The following is a 22,159-nucleotide window of genomic DNA, read 5'->3' as shown; positions in this document are numbered from 1 at the left end:
GAATCGGTACCCGCTTCCCCTCATTCCTGAACTGATTGAGCAGCTTCGTCAAGCTAAGATCTTTACGAAGTTGGATTTGTGTGGGGCCTACAATCTGGTTTGCATTCCTGCAGGGGACGAGTGGAAAACAGCTTTCCGGACAAGGTACGGGCATTTTGAGTATACCATGATGCCTTTTGGATTAACCAATGCCCCAGCCGTGTTCATGCATTTCATGCACGATGTTTTCCGTGATTTGTTGGATGAATTTGTGGTCATTTATTTAGATGACCTGTTGATTTACTCAGACTTCCTGCAGGAACATTGGCAGCATGTGCGGCTAGTGTTGCAACATTTGCGTGATAACCACCTTGTTTGCTAAATGTGAGAAGTGTCAGTTTGCTCAAACCACGATTGACTTCCACCTGCTGGGGTGGAAATGGACCCAGAAAAAATTCAATCGTTGCAGGAGTGGGAACCTCCACAGCGGGTTAAGGATGTGCAACGACTGTTGGGGTTTGCGAACTACTACCGCACATTTATTCCCCGCTTTGCTGCCTCGACTGCTCCCCTTTCTAATCTGCACAAGAAGGGGAAGAAGTTCCATTGGGGTGCTCCTCCAGGCCTATGCTCCCACAGGCATCTTGTTCCCGTGCGCTTATTGTTCTCAGAAGTTGTTGGCTCCAGAGCGCAACTATACGATTTGGCATCTCCTGCTGGGAGGCAGGATCTATTAGATTGGTCTGCCCCCATCGACTAATGGACCCAGATGGGTTCCATAAGGAGCTGGGGGTTATAACTGCAGATCTATTATGCAGTCCAGCCAAGCTCTTAGTCACTGTTTGGAATAGGAAGATGAGTAAGGCTCTGGATAGGATTGCACTCTTGCGACCTCTCCTCTCTGTGCCCTGAGGTATACAGAGGAACCTAGAGGGATAAAATGCATGAGGAGACATCTAAAGCGCCGCTGGCAGAAGACAGGAAATGAACTCGATCGAACATAGGTAAGAGCTGCTACTAAGGCTTACCTTGTGGCGATTCATGAGGCGAAGTGTAAATACTTCTCCACACTAATTGCCTCTGCAGATAATCACCAAGCGACCCTCTTTAAGGTGAGCCATCTCCTCCTAGAGAAGGAGGAGATTGAAGTCCACCTGAAGCAGCACTAAGGAATTTGCGGATTTTCTGGAAGATAAAATTGCTCGGTATTTATTATGGAAGACCCAGAATAAATGGGCCTGGAACTTTTAGAGTTACTTGAGGATTATGACATTGCTGCTGGTTTAAAAATCAATAAAGATAAGATGAAAATGATAGTTAAGAACATGACCAATAAACAGAAAGAAATTTTGACCATGAAGTTGGACATCCAGATAGTCAAAAAAATAAAATACTTAGGAATCAACATCTCGGCACTTTGCACCATGATTAAAGAAGATAACTATGACAAATTGCTGAAACAAATAAAAGAAGATCTGGAAAGGTGGAGCAATTTGAGACTCTCTTTATTAGGAAGAATATCAGTAATTAAGATGACCATTCTATCCAAAGTGCTCTTTTTGTTCCAAAACATACTCATAAAACTCGACAAAAAATTATTCGGAGATTTGAATAAACTGACACCAAATTTCATATGGCAAGGAAAGAGGCCCAGGATCAAATTGAAGTTATTACAAGAAGCAAAAGAAAGAGGAGGATTTGGACTTCCAGAATGGGAACTATACTATCAGGTAGCAGCACTTACCTGGATTAAGGACTGGATAAGCTTAAAAGACAGAAGACTACTGCGCTTAGAAGGCCATGACCCACAGCAGGGCTGACATGCATTTTTGTGGTATGGCAGAAACACTATTCACCAATACTTCTTAAGGCATAAAATTCAACAAGCTTTATTTTTGTTTTGGAATAAAATTAAACTCCAAAATTATATGGAATTGCCAGCCTGTGTGATGACCCAGGGCGTAGCACAAAAGCAACACAGTCAAATAAGCAAGAAATGTCCTTTTAATACCTCCAACTTTGCCCCCAATGTCCAGGTTATCTTCGGATGGAGAAAAAAAAATCTCCCAAGAACAATTTTTAAGTGGAGGAAATTCAGTCTGAAAACAAAGTACATACAAACTGTAAATAAAAATCCACACAAACCATGCTGCAGTAATTAAATTGACAGGGCAGGAGAAGAAATTGCAGACTTGAAAGCCCAGTAAAACTCACACAGTTGGGAAGACACCAAGAACTCAGATAAGCCTCGATGATACCAGATAATTTACGATTTGCTCCCAACAACTTTGCTGTGCACAGCTTCCCTTTTTAAACACTTTGTTCCCAGCTGCAGCTAATGAAGGGAATCATGGCCCTTTCCTTCCCTGTAAGCCATGCAACCCACATTGCTCCCTTCTCCGTTCCTCCCTGCATGCCCTAGGATGAAGAGGGGCCTGGGTCTTGCTCCGAATTCCCTCTCCCTTGCTCTACCTCTCCCCTGCTCTGCCCAACTGGCTTTTGCCCTTTGAGTTTCTTCCACAGCCAATGGAGCCACACTCCCACTCCCTGTTAGCTGCTCAGCTTCCCCATCTGAATCAGATTCCGACAGGGGCATGACAGCCTGGATATCCACGCTAGAGGCAATGAGTCTACCGAAACTTGTATAACCAGACCAAAGCTATTACTTACAAAGATATCATAAATGATGAGAGGGAACTGAAGTCGAGACAGGATCTAAAAAAACAAGGGGTAGATCTGGAATGGTGGGCTTATCTCAAAATTCAATCAAGGTATGAAAAAGATAAAAAAACCTCAGGAATTAACATTACCTTCCCCTTTTATAGCAACTATTTGTTCATCAGCCAGACTAACCCACATTTGCTTGCTGCTTTCAAACCAGAAAATGCTTGTGGATTGTTAGCAATATGCTGGCTCGCCGCATTGTCCAACAACCACATATTCCTGGTGTGTTCAGTTGTTGACGCTGCCAGGGAAACGACACTGGAGAACCGCTCCACATGTGCTGAGTAGTCCTGTGCCCTTCACTCACTGCTCCTCTGTTTCTCCTCTCAGGGCAGCATCTCTGGAGATGCTCAGTAGAACCACACATGTGGCATCTCTTCACAAAGTTCACTGTTTCAGCTTCTCTGTCACCATCCTGGACTAAGTTGTGCCCCTGGCTTCAGTTGTGCCTTATACAGTCTCCTAGTCAGCAACACTTTACTGCGCAGTTTCTTTCATGTACACACTGTGCAATGTCTCCCAGCACTCTTTTGCAGACTGGAGAACCCTCATGTGTATCAGCTGACTGTCCTCCAAAGCCAGAATTATGCTGGCTAATGCCTTTTCATTTTTCCTCTGATCCCCATCATCCAGGACTGCCAGTGGATCAGCAACAATTGTCCACAACTCCTCCCTCCGCAGGTACATCTCCATCTTCACATTCCAGGAGAGGTAATTTGTTTCATTCAGCCAAGACACCAAGAAACCTCCTCCCATTATGCCAACGGAGGCCATGTTGCCACTAACCACAATTTAAACCACTTACTCGTATGAAGCTCCCACTGGGTTTCTCTTCTCTCTAGGCTTTCCAGTCACTCTGATCTTCTCTCTATACTAGGCCCATAACCTATCAGAGCATTTGCAGTGTGACTATTATTGTGAGACAACCCAGGAGCAAAACACAGCACACAGAGACTTAAGACATTTAACAGTGGTTTATATACAAGACATATACAGAAATATACATGGTAGGCAAAATACCTTACAAGCAATCAATCTTCTTCTTAACTCTACACAGAGAACTCTGCAATGGATACTGGACACAAAGAGAGAGAACATGTCCTCTAATTGCTGCTATATATAAACACCTCTTAAAGAGGTAGAACCCATCCTCAGTCTTAAAGAGACAGTACTAATGCTGATTCATCTTCATTGTATCAGCCTTATATTGCATCAGCCTTATATTGCATCAGCTTCACTGCGGGTCAGCTCTTAAATCCCAATACTGTAACAAAAATTCAGGATAGACACCTTAGATAAAGCACACAAATTTTTTGAACATCACTTTACAGCAAATGAAGAACAAGAAAGTAGAGAGGAGATAGAAAGTGTCAGACTATTCATGAACTAGCAGAGACATGGTAACAAGGTCAGCCAATGAGAGCTGAATTAGAAACTGTAACTGAGGGAGCCTGTGCATGGTCCTGCAGTTCTGTGTGCTATGCTGAGAACTGAAACTATTCTTCTCTGCTCTCTGCTCTGAGCTCTGAAGCTGCTGCTTGTATTTTGCTTGTGTTACCTTGGAAGAATCTACTATTGGTATTGTACATTTTACTCACATATTATTATGTATATAAAGAAGTTAATGAATCCTACTGAATCAGTCATCTGTATGTGCTTTCTGATTTGATTTCTGCAATAAACTCTAACAGAAAGTAAAAGTCAAGATGAAATGCAAATAGAAGAAAAAACTGTAGAAAAAGAAGAAGGAGGAGAATGAACAGGACAAACAAGAAGGTGCAAGAACAAAAACACAGAGAGAGACAAGAACAACAAGAAGGGTAAGACCTATATATAAGTGAAAAGATGGAAGACGAAGTAAAGATACTATCTGTTATGTGAATTCTCCCATAAAAAGAAAACAAACCTTCACCAAACTACAAAAGATTAAAATTGGATATAATTTGTCTTCAAGAAGTCCACATTAAAAAACAATAGAGTAACTTATTAGAACACTAGTAGAATACTAGAGGTAGTACTATATATTAAAGAATTGTTAAAAACTAAACAAATATATGCAGATGGAGAAGGAAGAATATTAATGAGGGAGGTACTAATAAACCAGAAACAAATTCTCTTGATTGCAATATACGTCCCAAATAATCAACAAGAGTTCTACATAAGTCTTCATAAAAAGATAATGGAAATGGACTATGAAAACTTATGCATCATAGGGGATTTCAATGCAATTTTGGACATTAAAAAAGATTACAAAAGCAATAAAATAAAAATAAAAAAGCAAGAACACTTCCAAAAACCTTCTCCAACATGATACAAGAAACAGGATATCTGCAGGATATCTGGAGAGAGCTTAATCCAAAGACGAATCAATACACATTCTACTCGAATAGACATCAATCATGGTCAAAAATAGAATAGTGTGGATGACTCCAGGTATGAGGACAGAGGTCCAAGAGGTAGAGATAGTAACAAACACATGGGCAGACCACAATCCTATTAAAATTGGGTGGAAGGGACAAAAGAAGAAATTGAGATGGACAATGAATCAAACTATTCTAAAAGATAGAGTTCACACAAATGATGGAAAAAGAAATCAAATTTTTCTTTAAAGAAAATAAAAAAGAGGAAACATTGTTACAAAAAGTCTGGGACATGGCAAAAGCATATATGCGAGGATTAACAATTACATACATGGTAAGAAGAAACAAGCAAAAGAAACAACAGCAAAATATGTTACAAGATGAGCTTAAAGGACTAGAGAGAGAACTGCAGAAGGATCCTCAAAAAAACAAGACAAAAGAGAAAAGTTATTTAATAAAACATAAACTGAATCTAATAATGCAAGAGGAAATGGTGCAAAAATCAAAATGGCAAAACAAAACTTTTTTGAACATGAAAATAAGCCAGGGAGGTGGTTAGCATATAAATTGAAAAGGGAAAAAGAGAAGAAAATAATACACTAATTATTAGATAAAAAGGGGATCCTTCAGCACCAGAATGAAGATAAAAAGGAAATAGCTCAGGAATTCTTTAGGAAATTGTACAGTCAAGAAAAAATGCCAGAAGATACAACTAAACAATATTTGGAAAAAGCTGCATTACCTAAAATACCGGAAACAGTGAGAGTACCGTTGAATGAAAGAATAATGACAACAGAAATAATGGGAGCAATTAAAAGGCAAAAATAATAATAATAAAACCCTGGAGCAGATGGACTTCCCACAGAACTCTATAAAATCTTACAAGATATACTAGGACCTTACCAAAACTGCACATTCCACATCCAGAGTTTTTTCTGGCTGCGCTGGCATACTATGTATTTCCAAGGAGAACCACACTTTGCAGCATGAAGACTTGTACTCTGGAAAGGAAGAAAGGAGGGAGGGAGGGAGTGGGGGGAGGAAGGAAGAAAGGAAGAACAAATCGGTCCTGAGTTTCAGTTGAAGCACTTAAATATAGTTCTTTTTGAAGTATCCTGAGTATTTCAAATACACTGCCAAAGAGCAGAATGATTTGAGATATTTATTTTCTTAGGATTGTGACAGTACCAGTCACCATATTAATTACTGCATTTTTCTGAGTATAAGATGCGTTTACCATATTTTTTTGAGTATAAGACACATTTTTCCACCCCCAAAAGTGGGTGGAAATGTCCGTGTGTCTTATACAGTGAATGTTGCCAAAGCTCCACCCACTCGCCAGCCCCCTTTGGCCTTTGGCCACTGCCTCCCAGCAATTTGCCTCCTTGCTACAAATAGCAAATAGTCTGTTTCAGATTTAGCACAGCCTGATTAGCACAAACAGCTGATTGTCGGTTGGATCAGCCCCCTGACAATCAGCTGTTTCAGGTTGCAGGGATCATCATTGCCTCTTGCTGTCTCCACACTCCCTATTTTCAGCCTCCGCGTCCCATTTTTGGCCTCTGTGTGTCCCATTTTTGGCTTCTTTGTGCCCCATTTTCTGCCTGTTCTGATCCCCATTGCCAAAAATGGGGCGTGCAGAGGTAAAAAACAAAACGTGTGGAGGCTGAAATTGGGCATGAGGAGACAGCAATAGGCTATGGCAATCCCAGCAGCCTGAAACAGCTGATAGTCAGGAAGCTGATCCAACTGACAACAAGCTGCTTGTGCTAATCAGGCTGTGCTGAAGCTGAGTAGGCTGTTTGCTGTTTGCTGCAAGGAGGCAAATTACTGGAAGAGCAGAGGTAGAGGCAGATTTTTTTTCTTGTTTTCCTCCCCCAAAGCTAGGTGCATCTTATACTTCAGAGTGCCTTATACTCTGAAAAATATGGCATACACACTGGAATATACTGTAGGCTGAATAATATAGGCTGGAAACTCTAAACCACTATATGCTCTCTAGAGTCAATATGTCATCTGAGTCAGTGGTGGGATTCAAATATTTTTGCCACCGGTTCAGTGGGCGTAGCTTGGTGGGTGCGCTTTGCTCATGTGTACACACTTTGCATGCACGAGTGCACCAAATGCGCAATTTGCACAGGCACAGAGGTGTTCTAATTTGCCTCCTACAGGCCTGCACTATCCCGTTTGCTTCAGCAGCTACCACGCGGCACTATTCTATGCCACGCAAAGCAGCTGCGCTTCAAATTCAGTGGATAAAGATGAGTATGGGAGCCCAGGCGGGCAGGTGGGCCCAACAGCAGAGCGGCAGAGAGAACCGGTTCGGTCTCCGCAGCTCATCGCTGCTACTGGCTCACCAGAATCGGGCCGAACCAGTAGAATACCACCACTGATCTGAGTGATGAACATTGGATGTCTTAGACAATGAAATACCCTTTTCACACACACACATATTTATTTACTTATTTAGTTTATATAGCCGATTTATATTTATAATGGCAGGCTCACCTTCAACTCAAGATTCATTGAAATCTACATACGATCTTAGGGTTGGAAGGGACCTTAGAGGTCTTTTAGTCCAACTCCTTTTTCAAAGCAAGAATCCTAATACCATCTCGGACAAATACGTGTCCAATCTTTTCTTAAAAACCTCCAACAATGAAGAACCCACAACTTGAGAAGCAACCTGTTCAATTCCTCCTTATTTCCAAGTTGGAGCTATCTCTGCCAAGCTTTCACACACTGCTTCTTATCCTGCCCACAGATGATATAAAAAATAAATAGACAGCATCTTCTCTGAAGCAGCTATTCAAGTATTGGAAGACTGCTGTCATGTTTTCCCTCAATCTTCTCTTTGTTAAGCTAAACATACTTAGTTCCTTTAGCTGTTCATCATAAGATTTAACCTCCACACCCCTTATGATCTTTGTTGCTGTTTTCTGCATTCTTTCCAGGGCTTCAGCATCTTTTTGGTATTGTGATAACCAGAATTGGATGAAGCATTCCAATTGTGGCCTCGTCAGAGCAGTATAGAACAGTACTATTACTTACTATGATCTTGATACTATAACTTTTTTGATGCAGTCTAGGACTGTTGGTTTTTTGAGTAGCTGCAGCATATTCCTAATTCATACTTAAGCAATGGTCCACCAGTATCTTAGATCCTTTTCATAGGCATTACTGAGCCAGTACTGCCTAGCCCAGGGGTGTCAAACTCGATTTCATTGAGGGCCGCATCAGGGTTGTGTTTGACCTTGTGGGGGCAGGGGAGCATTGCTGGGATGGGCGTGGCTTGGGTGGGCATGTCTGGGGTGGGTGTGGCCAACTTGACATCACTCCTATGGTGGCCAAGTGGTAAGGCAGGACTTCCCTCAGACCCTCCATCCCTCTCATTATAAACTTCCTTCCTTCCTTTTCTTCTTTTTCCTTCCCTTTTCATTCTCCTTTCTTCTCCCTTCCCCTCTTTCCTTAACTTTCCTTTTCTCCTTTCCTGTCCCTTCTTGGATGCTCAAATGAAAAATGGGAAACATTTTGCCTTTTGTTTTGCTTTAAGTTTGTTTTGCTAGCCCTCTGCCAGTGAAAACAGAGGTCAGGAGGGCCATGCTTGTTTTGGGCTGTGATGGCCTCCTGCAACCCTCTCCCAGTGATAAACAGAGCTCAGGAGGGCTGCACACGCCCTCTCCCCCTGGGCCCCATTTTTGGCCAAGACAGGCTCCTGCAGCCCTCTGCCAGTGATAAGGGAGGTTGGGAGGACCACGTGCGGGCATCCCAGCTCCATTTTTGGCCATGATGGCCTCCTGCAGCCCTCTGTTTTTGCTGGCAGAGGGCTGCAGGAGGCAGTCACAGCTGAAAATGGACCCCAGGTGGGCATGTACAGCCCTTCTGAGCTCCATTTTCACTGGCAGAAGCACCGCAGGACAGTCCTTTGCTGTTTCCACTTAGTTTCCCATGAGCACTCTATTCAAAGTACTGTTAAGATTTTTCTGATGTCTTCAACTCTCACACCCATACAAAAAGGAGGGTGACGGATGCTCTTATAGATAACTATGTTTGCTTGTCTCAAAATTTATTCCTTGAAATTATTTAATACTACAGCCCCTAACCACTCCATCCGTTTCTATCAGAACTGCCACCTCACACTTGTGCTCTGCTATCGCTTGGTACAGTCTGCCATGAACTCCAGGGAAACCAGATGGGAGAGGGGAGGATTCAGGGGTAATGAAGAGTTCACTGTATTCACCAGATATGTGACTTCAAGGTCCGATAGCTGAGAATGGACTGCAGCTGCATTCCAATCCACATGTGAATCAACCATTCCAAAAATTATCACTTTGAATTTGATCAGGCAATGGAGCCCAGCAGGGGGATGCACCTAAGAAGGCGAAGTTACACTTTGGGATTTTGGGCACACTTTTCAGTTCTGGCTTTGCTCTACTGTATTTCATTTGACCTTTAGTAAACTACACCTTTCTCAAGAAATGGAGTTAAGGATCATTCTTGCTTAAAGGTTCAAATTAAGGTAGGTCTGACATTAAGCCAGAACAATTCTTGCATGGCTAAACAGGTGTCAGAAGATGTTAACAAAGTGTTGCAATTCCAACTAGACTTCAGTCCCAAGGTTACAGTAAAACACATTTGCCATTTCAAACTCTTCTAAATAATCAGGAGAGAATACTGGAGGACTGTTAGAAAGGGGTGGGAAAATCACACAAGGTTTTTTGGAGGTAACATAAACTAGACTCTATATCAGGAGTGTCAAATATAAGGCCCGCAGGCTGGATCCGACCTGTGGGGTGTTTAGATCCGGCTCACGGAGTTGGCATGGAAATTGCAAAGGTCCAGCCTGCAGTGCCTCTACTAGCAAAAATGGGGCACCAGGGGGGCATTGTGCACCCCTACCTCCTGTTTCACGTTCTGTGGTGGTGCAGGAGGCTGTGCAGGCCCAAAATGTGGGGTGGGGCAGGCATCACCAGTCTCCCACCCCGTTTCAAGCTTCCATGGTGGTGCAGGAGGCCATGCAGGCCCAAAATGGGATGCAGGGGGCATCGTGCACCCCCTACTCCTCATTTCAGCTTCCACAGTGGAGGAGGCTGTGAAGGCCAAAAATGGGGCACAGGGGCGTGTTGCACGCCCCCTCCCACATTTTGGCTACCAGAGTAGTGCAGGAAAATAGTTGGGAAAGAAAACAGTTGGGAATACAGGCAGCAATCAGAAGAAGAAAAAAAGAATTGGTCAGGAAAGTATTTTTTCAAAAAAGGAGATGGCCAAAGAGAGTGGAGTCCAAATATAAGGTGGAGGGAGACACACTGTCATAGAAAAAATATGGATGGCATAGGAATGAGAAAAGCAGTTAAAAACAAATGAACTGTGGACTGGATAACAACCTCCAGTTGCAAGAAAATCCCTCTTCCAGGATCAATTTCCTAAGGCAGTGAAGTTGGGCACAATATAATTATTTGCACTGGCAGGTTCAAGAGATTTCTGAGTTGGGAAATTTTGACACCTAATTTTGCTTCACTGATACTCATTGAGAGGACTGGAAGACTTCTGATTTGGTGGCAGAGAGGACAGTAGAAGGGATCCTTGAGGCTACACAGACTCAACTTTAGGCAGCTTTAATCTATCTGAATTTTACTAGTCAAGACAAGATGATCTTTTCCTTAGCAGCATTTTTTTTCCTTTCTCTCATTCAGCCTTTTTCTAACTCCAACTTTTCACTGCACTTTATAATTTGCACCAGAGGTGGTCTTCAACCGGTTTGGACTGGTTCAAGTGAGCCGGTTGTTAAGATTCTGCGCAATTCAGCCAACTGGCAAATCCCAGCACTGGCTGGTCCTGCCCACCCCACCCCGTCCCACCCCATCTCGCCTCACCCACCTTGGCCGGTGGCTAGAGTCACACCCGCACCCAGCTACTCTCTGGCTCAACCAGTTGTTAAATTAGTTGAATCCCACCACTGGTTTGCACCCATTATCATTTTTCCCTATAGCTAGAAGGGCTTCTTTCCTTGCTTGAGCAGTTCCCTTGACTGCCCTTTCTGGGCCGAGTCTCCTTTTCTTTCTTCCTCTGGGGTCCTCTGCATCCTCCTGTTGTGACTTTTGCTTCTCAACTCATTTTTTCTCTTCTTTCTAAGACTATTCAGAAAATCCTACACCCCCCCCCCTTTTCTGGTTTATTTTCCCCAGAGAGGTAATTAAACATGTCCTTCTTTTTAACAATTTTTGCTTGTCACAGGAAAGGGACTGGTGGCTTGGCTGAGGTTTCTGGAGTCCTCTGTTGACTTGGATTCTGCCTCTCTTTCTCTTTTTCTCTCTTTCTCTTCTGCCTCTCTCTGTGTGCCTCTCTGTCTCTCTCTGCATTTGGTGGTCCCAATTCTGCTTTTTCAATTAATGTCAACCGAAGTAGGCCTTGAATTTTTTTCCCTTGAGGTTTTTATGACTACTTTCTGAACTTGCACCTTCATCCTTGAAGCTGTTTGTCATATTACTGAGTTCATTATCTTCCTTTCCAACTTTTACACACATAATTCAAGTAAAGTCAAATTGCCACACTTGCTTTCTGTTTCCCTGCTCATCAATGGAGTTGACTTCTTGTTTTGAGGAAAGAGCCAAACTGTGAGCAAGCTGACTTTTCCTGATGGTTTCATTCTTATTTCAAATCAACTACCCCCCCCCCCCATAGATGCTACCCCCCCCCTATCCCATTTTGGCTGGCAGAGTGCTGCAGGAGGCCGTCATTTTTGGTAGGGACATTTTTAGCTGGCAGAGGGCTATAAAATCTAAAAACAAAACAAAAGGAAAAAGGTTTCCCCTTTTGCATTTGAGCATGCAAGAAGGGGCAGGAAAGGAGAAAGGGAAAGAGAAAGAAGTAAAGAGGGGAAGAGATCAAGGAAGGAAAAATAAAGAGAGGAAGGAAGAAGAAATTAGAATGAAGAGGGAAGGAAAAAGAAGAGAAGAGAAGAGAAGGAAGGAAAGAAGGAAGGAAGGAAGGAAGGAAGGAGAGTATAATGAGAGGGAGAGTCTGAGGGAAGTCCTGCCTTAGCACTTGGCCACCACAGGTGCCCCCCCGACATGTCACACCCACCATGACCACACTCACCCGTCACACCTACCAAGTCACACCCAGCCCTCAGCCACCCCCACCGTAGCCCTGCTCGACATGAAAAACAGTCCTGATGCAGTGAAATGAAATCAAGTTTGACACCCCTGCTCTATATGGTCCTGAGATCTATATATCCTCCTCAAGTGTAGAAGATAAAGTTGCTTTGCTATTTAAGATGAAAATGTTGCTCAGAATTATCCCAAGACTCTTATATTGGTTATGAGCCATGTATCTAACTTATTATACTCTGAGCATAAATGTTAAATGCAAACAAAGACTGCATATTAAAATTGCAAAATAACAAAATGGCTAATATTCATGCCATATCTACTGACCAAGAAGCATTTCCATATGTTCATGTATCCTAGAATGCTAATTTATACTAATTTATACTGATCATATAAACATTTTAAATAGTATCTGAAGAAAAATTTGAAATTTATACTCAAATTCAATATATTATTAATGAAAAAATATGCTACAGTTTTTAATACTAAGAAAAATGATTATACAGTATGATTATATATTGAAAAACATGTTTTCTGCACAACAAACATACTTGTCTTAGAATCAGGCAAAATGCATTATTTAAAGAGAATCTGGTTTGACATATAAAATAAAAAAGTATTTCAATGCAAAATGAACAATGATAGAACATTTAAGCAGAATAATAAAATGACCATATAGAAAAACCTACCATTATTTGCCCCTTTGTTTGTTTCAAGCTTCTCTGTCGATGATCTCTGAGAGTACTGAACACCATCTGATTCCTCCAGTAAACAGTTATGTTCATACTGCTGCTCTTCTTTATCTTCAGCAATAAATACAATTATACCTAAGCAAATAGTTACCAGATGTTCTATTAAGTAAAGAATGAGTTTCATAAGATCAATTGCTACCTTCATCTCAATGCTAATATTGTGCTTAATTACAGAAGAATATCCAAAATTTTAATTCAAATTGAGTTTTGATATTTCTTTTATCTGGCTTATATCTTGGTTGCTACTCTTACTCCAGTTATTCAAGGTTATTTGTCTGCCTATTACACACACTTGCTTGGAAAAAATATAAAATTCCACAGAAATATATAGAATGGAATGTAAGGAAAATAATACTTGGTGGATGAAGTTAAACACACTGTGGATAAGGAAAAAAAGCCATGTAAAACAACAAATGCTGCAAAAAAGACATGAAGATATTTCATAATGTATATGTATAAAAAGATGCAGTTAAACCATAATTAAGAGTTAGAAAACATCCTTACATATTGTGTTAAGGTAATAGTATGGTATGCTGGCTTGACATCTGTGGACAGAAAGCATTACAGAGGGTGATGAGCAGGGGTGGGAGTCTACCAGTTCTCAACTATTCGCTAGAACCTGTTGTTAATTTTCTAAGCAGTTCGGAGAACCGGTTGTTGGAAGAAATCTCCCCCCCCCCACTTTACAGCGCTAATCCTGTAAGAAAGGCAGGAAGGAAACATTCTGGTGTTGTTTCTAGCGTAATCTTTATTGCCCTGCTTACATAAACTGCCTCTCCATTAACCCTTATTACATTCTTGGGAATAAGCCTAGACTCCAGAGGTTTTTTTTTCTTTGCTGGTACTTTTAAAGGGGAAGGGTTGTTTTAACCTTTTTACACTGCTGTTGGGAGGAAATACTCCCCTGTTGGAGTTTCTCCAGCTGGGATCAGCACTTTGAAGAAATAATTGAATAATGAAGCAGAGCTGCTTGAAAGACAAGGAACCAAGATGAGTGACATTCAGCAAGGCTTCTTGGCTAGCTAGAAAGATTGACATTCAAATGTAAGTTTACATACCCTTTCTGAGTTTGTCTAAAACTGGTTTTTGGTGAAGTTTAATTCTGTGCTTGGTGATGTTTAATGCTGTGTTTATTGATGGGATAATTTTCCCTATTCAGCTTTGTTTGGAAGGAAAAAGTTTAATCTCTGTTCCTGAAAAGAAACTGGGTTGAGAAATCTGGCTAGTTCCTATGTCTGTTTGTCTATTTGTTCTGGTAATTGGATTAACAAGCAACAGCTACTGTTGTGATTTAATTATTTGTATTGTGTTTGAATTTTTCCTGCCTCATGGTTTCTTTTTCTATCTGGGGAGGGGCTCTTCCTTCACTGCTTTAGTGGTGCTTTAGTGGTTCCTGGCACTGTCCTTTTGGGGTGTACTTCCAAGAGGCAGGATGCAAGCTTGGCACTGATACTTTTACTGCCTTTCTGGGGGACATGTGACCTTTCCTTAAATCTGGATGATTTCCTTGGGATATCTTGTGAGGTGAGTGAGACCAGCTGGTGTCTTTAAGTGGTGCAAATGGATCTAAGGATTGCTTCTCCTGGGTGTGCTCTTTCTGGAGAGCTTAAATGACCTCTCTGCTAAAGGATTTCACTTTATGAGCAAAAGTTGGCTGCTGATAGTTATCATTGCATTTTAACTATTTTAATTCCTCAAGGTGCTCTGGATCCTGCCTGATTTGTAACTCCAGCTTGCAGGCATTTTTAATTTAATGACTGCTATTTAGGGCAGCTTTTTGCAATCAAAGCTTTTTGTATTTTTGTACACGTAATCCTTGACTTTCTACAGTTCATTTAGTGACCATTCAAAGTTACAATGGCACTGAAAAAAGTGACTTATGACTGTTTTTCACTTACAACTGTTGCAGCATCCCCACGGTCACAAGAGGCCAGGCAAGGAGAAGCACCCTCGACTTGAACTATGTCAAATTGGCCATGCCCACCCAGTCATGCCTACCCAGCTGGTTATTAGGTCACAGAACCGGTTTTTAAATTATTTGAATCCCACCCCTGGTGATGAGCACAGCCCAAAAAATTATGGGCTACCCCTTGATATTACTGGATGAAATTGCCAGGACCTGCTGCCTCAGCAGAGTGAGGATAATGCTCAGGGATGATTCACATCCTGGTCAGCACTTCTTTACTTGCCTATCATTGGGCAGGAGATATAGAAGCATAGCCAGCTGAACGAATAGATTGAAAAATAGCTTTTAGCCATGGGCTGTCAGACTTCTGAATGCAACATAACACCACAATTTAATATGATAGATTTGCAGGGCCAGTGCAACATGCAACATGTTCATATCGATGTAATATAATATGTTACATACATATAGGTATATGGGTGTTAGCCTTCCAGAAAACCTCAACTCCAATCAATAACTCTGAGACAGACATGTTCTCAAAGTTTCTTTTTACTAGCACATCTGGGAAATCCTGAATCGGAAAGTTCCAGGTTTCCCTTTAATAAGTAAAAAATTACAAATCCACGCCTTGCACCCCGCATTGCATCACATGCCCCAATCACCATCCCTCCTACTTGAGACATCCCCTCAACCATTCCTCAGCCAGGTTCAGAAATAACATGACCTTGACTTTAAAAAAGAATGCTATTATGTCTAACCACATGTGCTCCACAAAATTCCCCCCTCCCATTGTCCCAGGTTCAAGAATGTGGCAGTGTGGAAGCTAATATGGCTTCCAAAGCTGACAGGCACCCCTCTTGAAAAAAATCATGCCCTGAAAAATACAATAAACAAAACACAACAAGGGATTAACGCATTGTCATCAAGCCACTTAAGCCCCTCTCCCCCATCCCCCCTCCAAGGGAACCTTTTGGCTTGTCAGGGAACTTGTCATTGAATTGTGTAATCAATCTATCTGCGTGTACATCCTAACTTTTCACCCAAATAGATTCTGACAAATGGTAGCCTTTTCACAACACTAAATATTGTAATTGTCCTTAATGTAATCTAGAGTCAAGGATTTTCTTGATTTCCTGCAAAAAGGTGCTTTAAAGTTTCAAATGATTTTTGACAATTCATTGTCCAAATAAGAGGTTGATTAGGTTTTGGTTTGGTTGGAGAAGGACCAGTTTTCAGTAACTCTGTTAAAGTGAGGGTGACCCTGGCAAATGAAGGGATGAATTGTCTATAAAAATTTGCAAAACCCAGGAAGCTTTGAAGTTGTGTCTTTGGGGGCTGCCAGTCTAGCACTGCCTTCACCTTTCCAGGGTCCATCTCAATCCCCTGATTTGACACTCGGTAGCCCAGGTAGTCCAAAGACTCTATGGAATTCACATTTTAGCAGCTTTGCGTATAGCTTGGCAGCTAAAAGTTTTTCCAGTACTTGCCTGACTAATTTGACATGTTCTTCTGGGGTCTCACTGAATATAAAAATGTCCTCCAAGTAAACAAGGACCCCCATGTACAAATGTGCATCTAACACCTCATTGATCAGCTGCATAAATACAGTGGGGAGCCCTTGGGCATGACCTGGAATTGAAAACTCCCCAGAGGGCAGTTAAACACCATTTTCCACTCATCTCCCTCCTTTATGAGGACTCAGTAGTAGGCTTCTCTCAGATCTAACTTGGTAAAGATTTTGCCTTCGGACAGGTGATTTAGCAAGTCCTTCATTAAAGGAAGGGGGTATGTGTTTTGTATGTACACCATATTCACGCCCCAAAAATCCATGCATAATCTAAACTGCTATCTTTCTTCTCTTTAAATAATACTGGGGCTGCCATCCTAGACTTTGCTAGTTTGATGAACCCTCTGGCTAAGTTGGTATCAATGTATTTCCTCAACTCAGTCATCTTGGCTGGTGTCATGGAGTACATCTTTGGTTTAGGAAGCTTTGCCCCAGGTTCTAATTTGATGGCATAACCAGTGGCTCAATGGGGGGGGGGGGGAGGATGTTGCATTTCTCCTCATTAAAAGCCTTGGCTAAGTCTCTATATTCTTTAGTAACCTGGGGTTCACCTGGAGGAAAGCCTGAAGTGGCAGCTGCTGCTTCTGGCTGTGGGCCCCTGCTTGTTGGCAGTCTTTTCAGGAGGGACTGTGGGCAGCAGGCTGACACCAATTGTGATTTTCTGATACCCATCTTCCCATTTAATGGTAGGGGCCCATTTGTCGAGCCAAGCAAGTCCCAATATGACAGATTCTGACATTTTTGGAGCTACTCTAAATTGTATGAGTTCACGATGCTTCCCATTTCTAATCTGATCAGTTCTGTAATTTGGGTGGCAGGAGCTCCTCCAATTAATGTTCTATCTGCCTGTTCAAACTTGATGGGACATTTAGGGCTCTAGTCTTTATCCCTAATTGCTCAACAATAGGGAGCCTAATTAGACATCTGGAATATCCTGTATCTATTACTGCTTCTAATTCCCCAAACTCCTCAGTCTCAGGCACCACCAACTTCACTTTGATTGTAAAAGTGGAGATAGCTGCACTCACCACAGGGTCCTCTTCATCATTTGCCTTTCTGGAAAGGGTTTCTTTGGCCTGAGGTTCCTCGCTCTCTTCTGTGGGGAGGGGAACCTCTACAGCTTGTCTGGCAAACCAACTGGTGTCTGGGGGCTTCCGTGGGGCTTTGCTGCCTTTGGAAGCTGTAATGGGCCTTGGTTGCAGAACCAGTGCAGGGGCCAGACATTCAGAAGCACGATGACCCGCTTGACCACAACGGTAGCATTTGATAATTCCTGTAGATTGGGTAGGAACAGCTTCAGCAGTTTTAGTCAGAGGACGTCTGGCCAAAGTTCTCCTAAGGGGCCTCTCAGAGGGAGGTTTTTGGTGTGTGTGAATTTCTCTATTCAAAACAATGGACATGGCATACCAGTCTTGCAGTCGCTCTGGTACCCCTCAGATGCCACAGGCTATTCTGACTTCTGGATCTAAAATAGTGCAGAACCCATCTAAAGTCCCATACAAAGTCTTTTATAGGTTGATTACCTTGCTTCATAACTTTTATTTTGTCTTCATTTTCACCTACTCTGTCAGGGTCTTCAAATCTAGCCCAGAGCAGCTCAACAAATCCATCTTCATCATTTAGCTCCGCAGCTTCCTTATTGTGTAGCTGGGCTATCCAGGTGGAAGCTTCATTCATCCCATCTGTGATTGTGGAAACTAGGTCGCGCTCTGTTTTGTATTGGTTTCCATATTGATCTATATGTGCCCAGATTCGGCTGAGGAAATAAGCAAGTTTTTCAGGCTTCCCATCAAATGTTGCTCTCAACCTTGGTGGTGCTGGTCTCACTGGGGAAATCACCATGGTGACCGCCAGCTGACATGAAATCTTTTTTTTTCCCCAATTTTTTTTATTTCAATGTACATATAACAACAATACATTAACAGTGTGGCACCAATATATCTATCATACATCTTTCATTGCACATATTCATATTAATTCATACTTCTTCAATATTTAAGTTCAACCTTACTCTCTCCAAATGCCTACCACCATATCAATTAAACATACATAATAATTCCATTATTCAATTTTCTCCCTGTTTTCATTTTATTATTATTTTTAAATAAAGAATTCTCATTTGGTAAGCAGTATGGTTACAGGTTTCACATCTCAATACAAACATGACCAGTTATCTATTCATTTTATTTGTTTAATTTCATATTGTGTCATCCTTGTCATTATTAAATATTAAGTTTATCTTATCCAATCCCAATTCATGTTCTCATATCTTATTTTACAATATTATCTAAAATTCTCATCTCAATTCTATGTTCATTTATTCAATTCCAAATCCTGATATATCTCCTTCCATTTTTCTTAGTATATTCTCATATCTTATTTTACAATGTTACCTAAAATTCTCATCTCCTTTCTATTGTCATTTCTCATATTATTATTTTTTCTGTCACATTTGTCATTTTATCAATCCTTATCTGTAAATATAATCGTCCCCTCTAGTTAGTAATTCGAGTTAACCACCTTCATTCTTCCTTAATATCAATCTCCCTATCTAGTATAAAAACACAAATATATATATTTTTCTCAGATTCTGCATTATATTTTCTCTATAAATCATCTATACATTACAAAATGCTATTTTCAATATATTCTTATACATCCCAACACATTGCCTTGCAGAATCCCCTTTCTAATACCTTTTTTTTTACCCATTATCTCTCACTCTTTGAACAATGTACCTTCTTTTCATCGTTGTTTGTTTCCTGTTCCTCTTTATTTTCTGGTCCTTTTTCTTAATTCCCTTTTTCCCCATTCTTATTCCCCTCTTTTTCTCATTCCAGTTATTAAACTTTTCTCTCTCCCTCTTTTTATTTTTCTTTTGCACTTCCTTTTTCTGCTTTTTCCTTCTCTCTTTAACCATTTTCCGAACCATTCTCCCTTTTATCATCCCATCAGACCACAAATTTGTAATTCTAATTCCTTTCCCCCCCTGCTTAGATATTGTTGTTCATTTTGTCCTTCTAAGTTGGCTTCTTCTTTATAAAACTCCTCCCCCTCTGGTTTATTATGTTCTTCTGTATGCTGAGTCACCATTTCTAATTTCTGTAGTACATAATTACACATTTCAAGTTTGATTTTTATCATGTTCCTTGTATCTTGCATATCCGATCTTATATCTTGTGAGTCCAGTCTTATATCAACAAATAGCTCCTCCATTATATCTTCTCCTTTTTTCTTTTTCTTTCCTTTTCCTTAATAGCTGAAATCCTCTTCTTTACTAGATATATTCAATCCCAGAGTCCAATATATTATTTCAGCCAACATCTTTTGAGTTTATTTTCAACAATTCATATTCTTGAGTCTTTATTCCAAATCCTCTGATTGGCCTCCCAACTGTTTCCCAAATTACTGGCAATAATAAAGTTCCTTTTATTTTCTTTCAAGTTCCAAGTCCAAACTCTCAAAAAGACCAGACACTTGTTTTAAAACGGACTAAAGTTTTCCTGTACCATCAGGTGGCGCTCTTGAGTCTTTTTCTTTTTAACTTTCTTTGTTGAATATAAATTTTTTATTAAGTTTGCTAATTTCAATCATTAGCTATTCTTTTCAACACACTCAATTCCAGCATTTAGTTATGCCCACAGTTCAATATCTGTCCAGATTAATTTTTAAACCTTTGCTGTTAATGTATTTTCCTTTAAATTTGTCCTCCAGATTAATCCAATAGAATAATCAAATCCAAATTTAAAAACCAATTTCTTTCTCACGTTCTCTGGTCGCCACTTCCACACACTTTCCTCCAAAATAGCCCTTTAATCTGATACTGGGGTACCTCAAAAGTGATGTCCTTTGCCTGGTTCACACTCTGCTTGCTACTACTCTCTCCAGCACAAAACTTAGTTTCCCAGAGTGTTCTTTGTCTTTGTGGTGGCCATTTTAGGACCACTGCTACTTGCCTTTGGGAGGGATTTTCTTGTCAGGAAGGGGAGCTGCAGCTCCCCTCAACCCTCCAGGTGATTTCCCCCTTCTTCACTACCCCACCAGGGTGGCTCCGGTCTTGATTGGGACCCTCCAGCAAGTGAACTCGGGCGAAACCATGCACGATCGTGGATTCCACACCGACGAGGAACAAACCGGAAGTCCGGCTGACCTGGAATCTGCTGGCGCACTGCTGTGGGTGGCAGGAGGGGGCCCTGCAGGGGCGCTATGAGGAACAGCAGGGCAGCAGCTGAGCTGGAGTCTGCTGTGCTGCTGTCATGCTGAGTTGATTTTTCGGTCATCTCTAGCCAAATGGAATATTGCCAATGCCATGCTGAATCCACTGCCAGGTCCTAGATCAGGACAAGTGAATGTGGAGAAGATGTTCAGGTGGCCTCTCCTCTGGTCCCATCTCTGGATTTAGATCAGTCTGGCAACTTTTCCAGGAATCCGTTTCCTTGGGCTGAGTGTCCAACCTTCATCTCTCTTCTGCAGCTTCAATGGCTTGCACAAATTTTTCAGAAGGAGGATACTAGGTCTCAATCAGTCCTCTGGTATCCATTCTCACAGCTCCTTCTGTGATCTCCTCCTTCTCCTCCATCTTCACTGAGTCTTTGCACCACCCAAACTTTAGGTCAGTACTGGAGCTCAGCACCCTGGACAACTCCCTTTCGGGGTGCTGGTAGCTATTTGGAGATTCAGGATAATGTCAGCATTCCAGTAAACCTCAACTCTAATCAATAACTCTGAGACAGACATGTTCTCAAAGTTTCCTTTTATTAGAGTAGTAAAATGGCACATCTGGGAAATCCCGAATCTGAAAGTTCCAGGCTTCCCTCCAATAAGTAAAATCCACCCCCTGCAACCCTCATTACATCACATGCCACAATCACCATCTGTCCCAACTTGAGACATCCCTTCAACCATTCCTCAGCCAGGTGCGGAAATAACATGACCTTGACTTTAAAAAAAGAATGCTATTATGTCTAACCACATGTGCTCCACGAAATTCCCCCCTCCCATTTTCCCAGGCTCAAGAATGTGGCAGTGTGGAAACTAATATGGCTTCCAAAGTTGACAATGGGAATGTGTATTACTTATTTGGGTTTAGGGATTCTATTTCTGTCAGATCCATGTATCTGTCATTTCTTCAATGGAAGAAGAAAGGGAGGGGGGAGACTGATAAATCCTTCTTGATGTAACCTGAATATATTTAATCTTATATCGAATATGTATAACTTACACATGATACAATGGAGGGATGAAACCCAGATGGCTGGAACCTATCATCTCTGGGAGAGACAGCCAGGGGATGAAGAGGCCATAAAAATTCCACAGTAAGATGTGTCCTGGGAAACTCTGGAAAAGATCGTTCTAAAAAGGTGGTGGGGGAATTAACATGTTGGCTCTTTGTTTTACTAAATACACATCAAGATAAGGGGAGGGGTTTTAAACTCCCTTATCTATCCCGGTATGCCTGAGAGACCTTAGACGCTGCTTTTAACCCCTGCATGAATTGTCTCATCTCAATAAAGGATTCCTTTTGATACGTTTTGATACGTTTTCAGAAGTTCATTCTAGTTGATTGAATGGGAAAAGTTCTGTAGCCTGACAATTTCTTTCATTTGTTGAGTTATTGAGATGTATTTTGTGTTTGGGGGAGGTTGCACCAAAGGAGGCTCGTTCAATTTCATTGTATACATGTTGTGCATTGACAATAAAGATTTGATTTGGTTGTAAAAGGCAGAAACTATGCAAAGTAATGTGTACTAAGAATGAATGCA

At 41.3% G+C, this 22,159-nt stretch overlaps 1 protein-coding gene across 1 annotated transcript in view; it reads right to left on the bottom strand.

Annotated features, from left to right (window-relative positions):
• Positions 1-22,159, bottom strand: part of LOC113424465 (cilia- and flagella-associated protein 47) — an 851,958-nt gene that overhangs the window by 827,880 nt on the left and 1,919 nt on the right. The window contains exons 2-3 of the mRNA XM_087966882.1: positions 12,862-12,999; positions 5,967-6,064 (exon numbers count right to left, since the gene is read on the bottom strand). Coding sequence (XP_087823008.1) covers positions 5,967-6,014 — 48 coding nt within the window. The 5' untranslated portion in view covers positions 6,015-6,064; positions 12,862-12,999. The remainder of the gene's footprint in view (positions 1-5,966; positions 6,065-12,861; positions 13,000-22,159) is intronic.

The sequence above is a fragment of the Notechis scutatus genome, chromosome 5 (assembly GCF_049901735.1).
Source record: "Notechis scutatus isolate UNSWTSFEM ecotype Mainland chromosome 5, rNotScu1.2, whole genome shotgun sequence".
NCBI lineage: Eukaryota > Metazoa > Chordata > Lepidosauria > Squamata > Elapidae > Notechis > Notechis scutatus.
The sequence above is the reverse complement of the archived record's forward strand: the minus strand, read 5'-3'. Positions and strand labels throughout refer to the sequence as shown.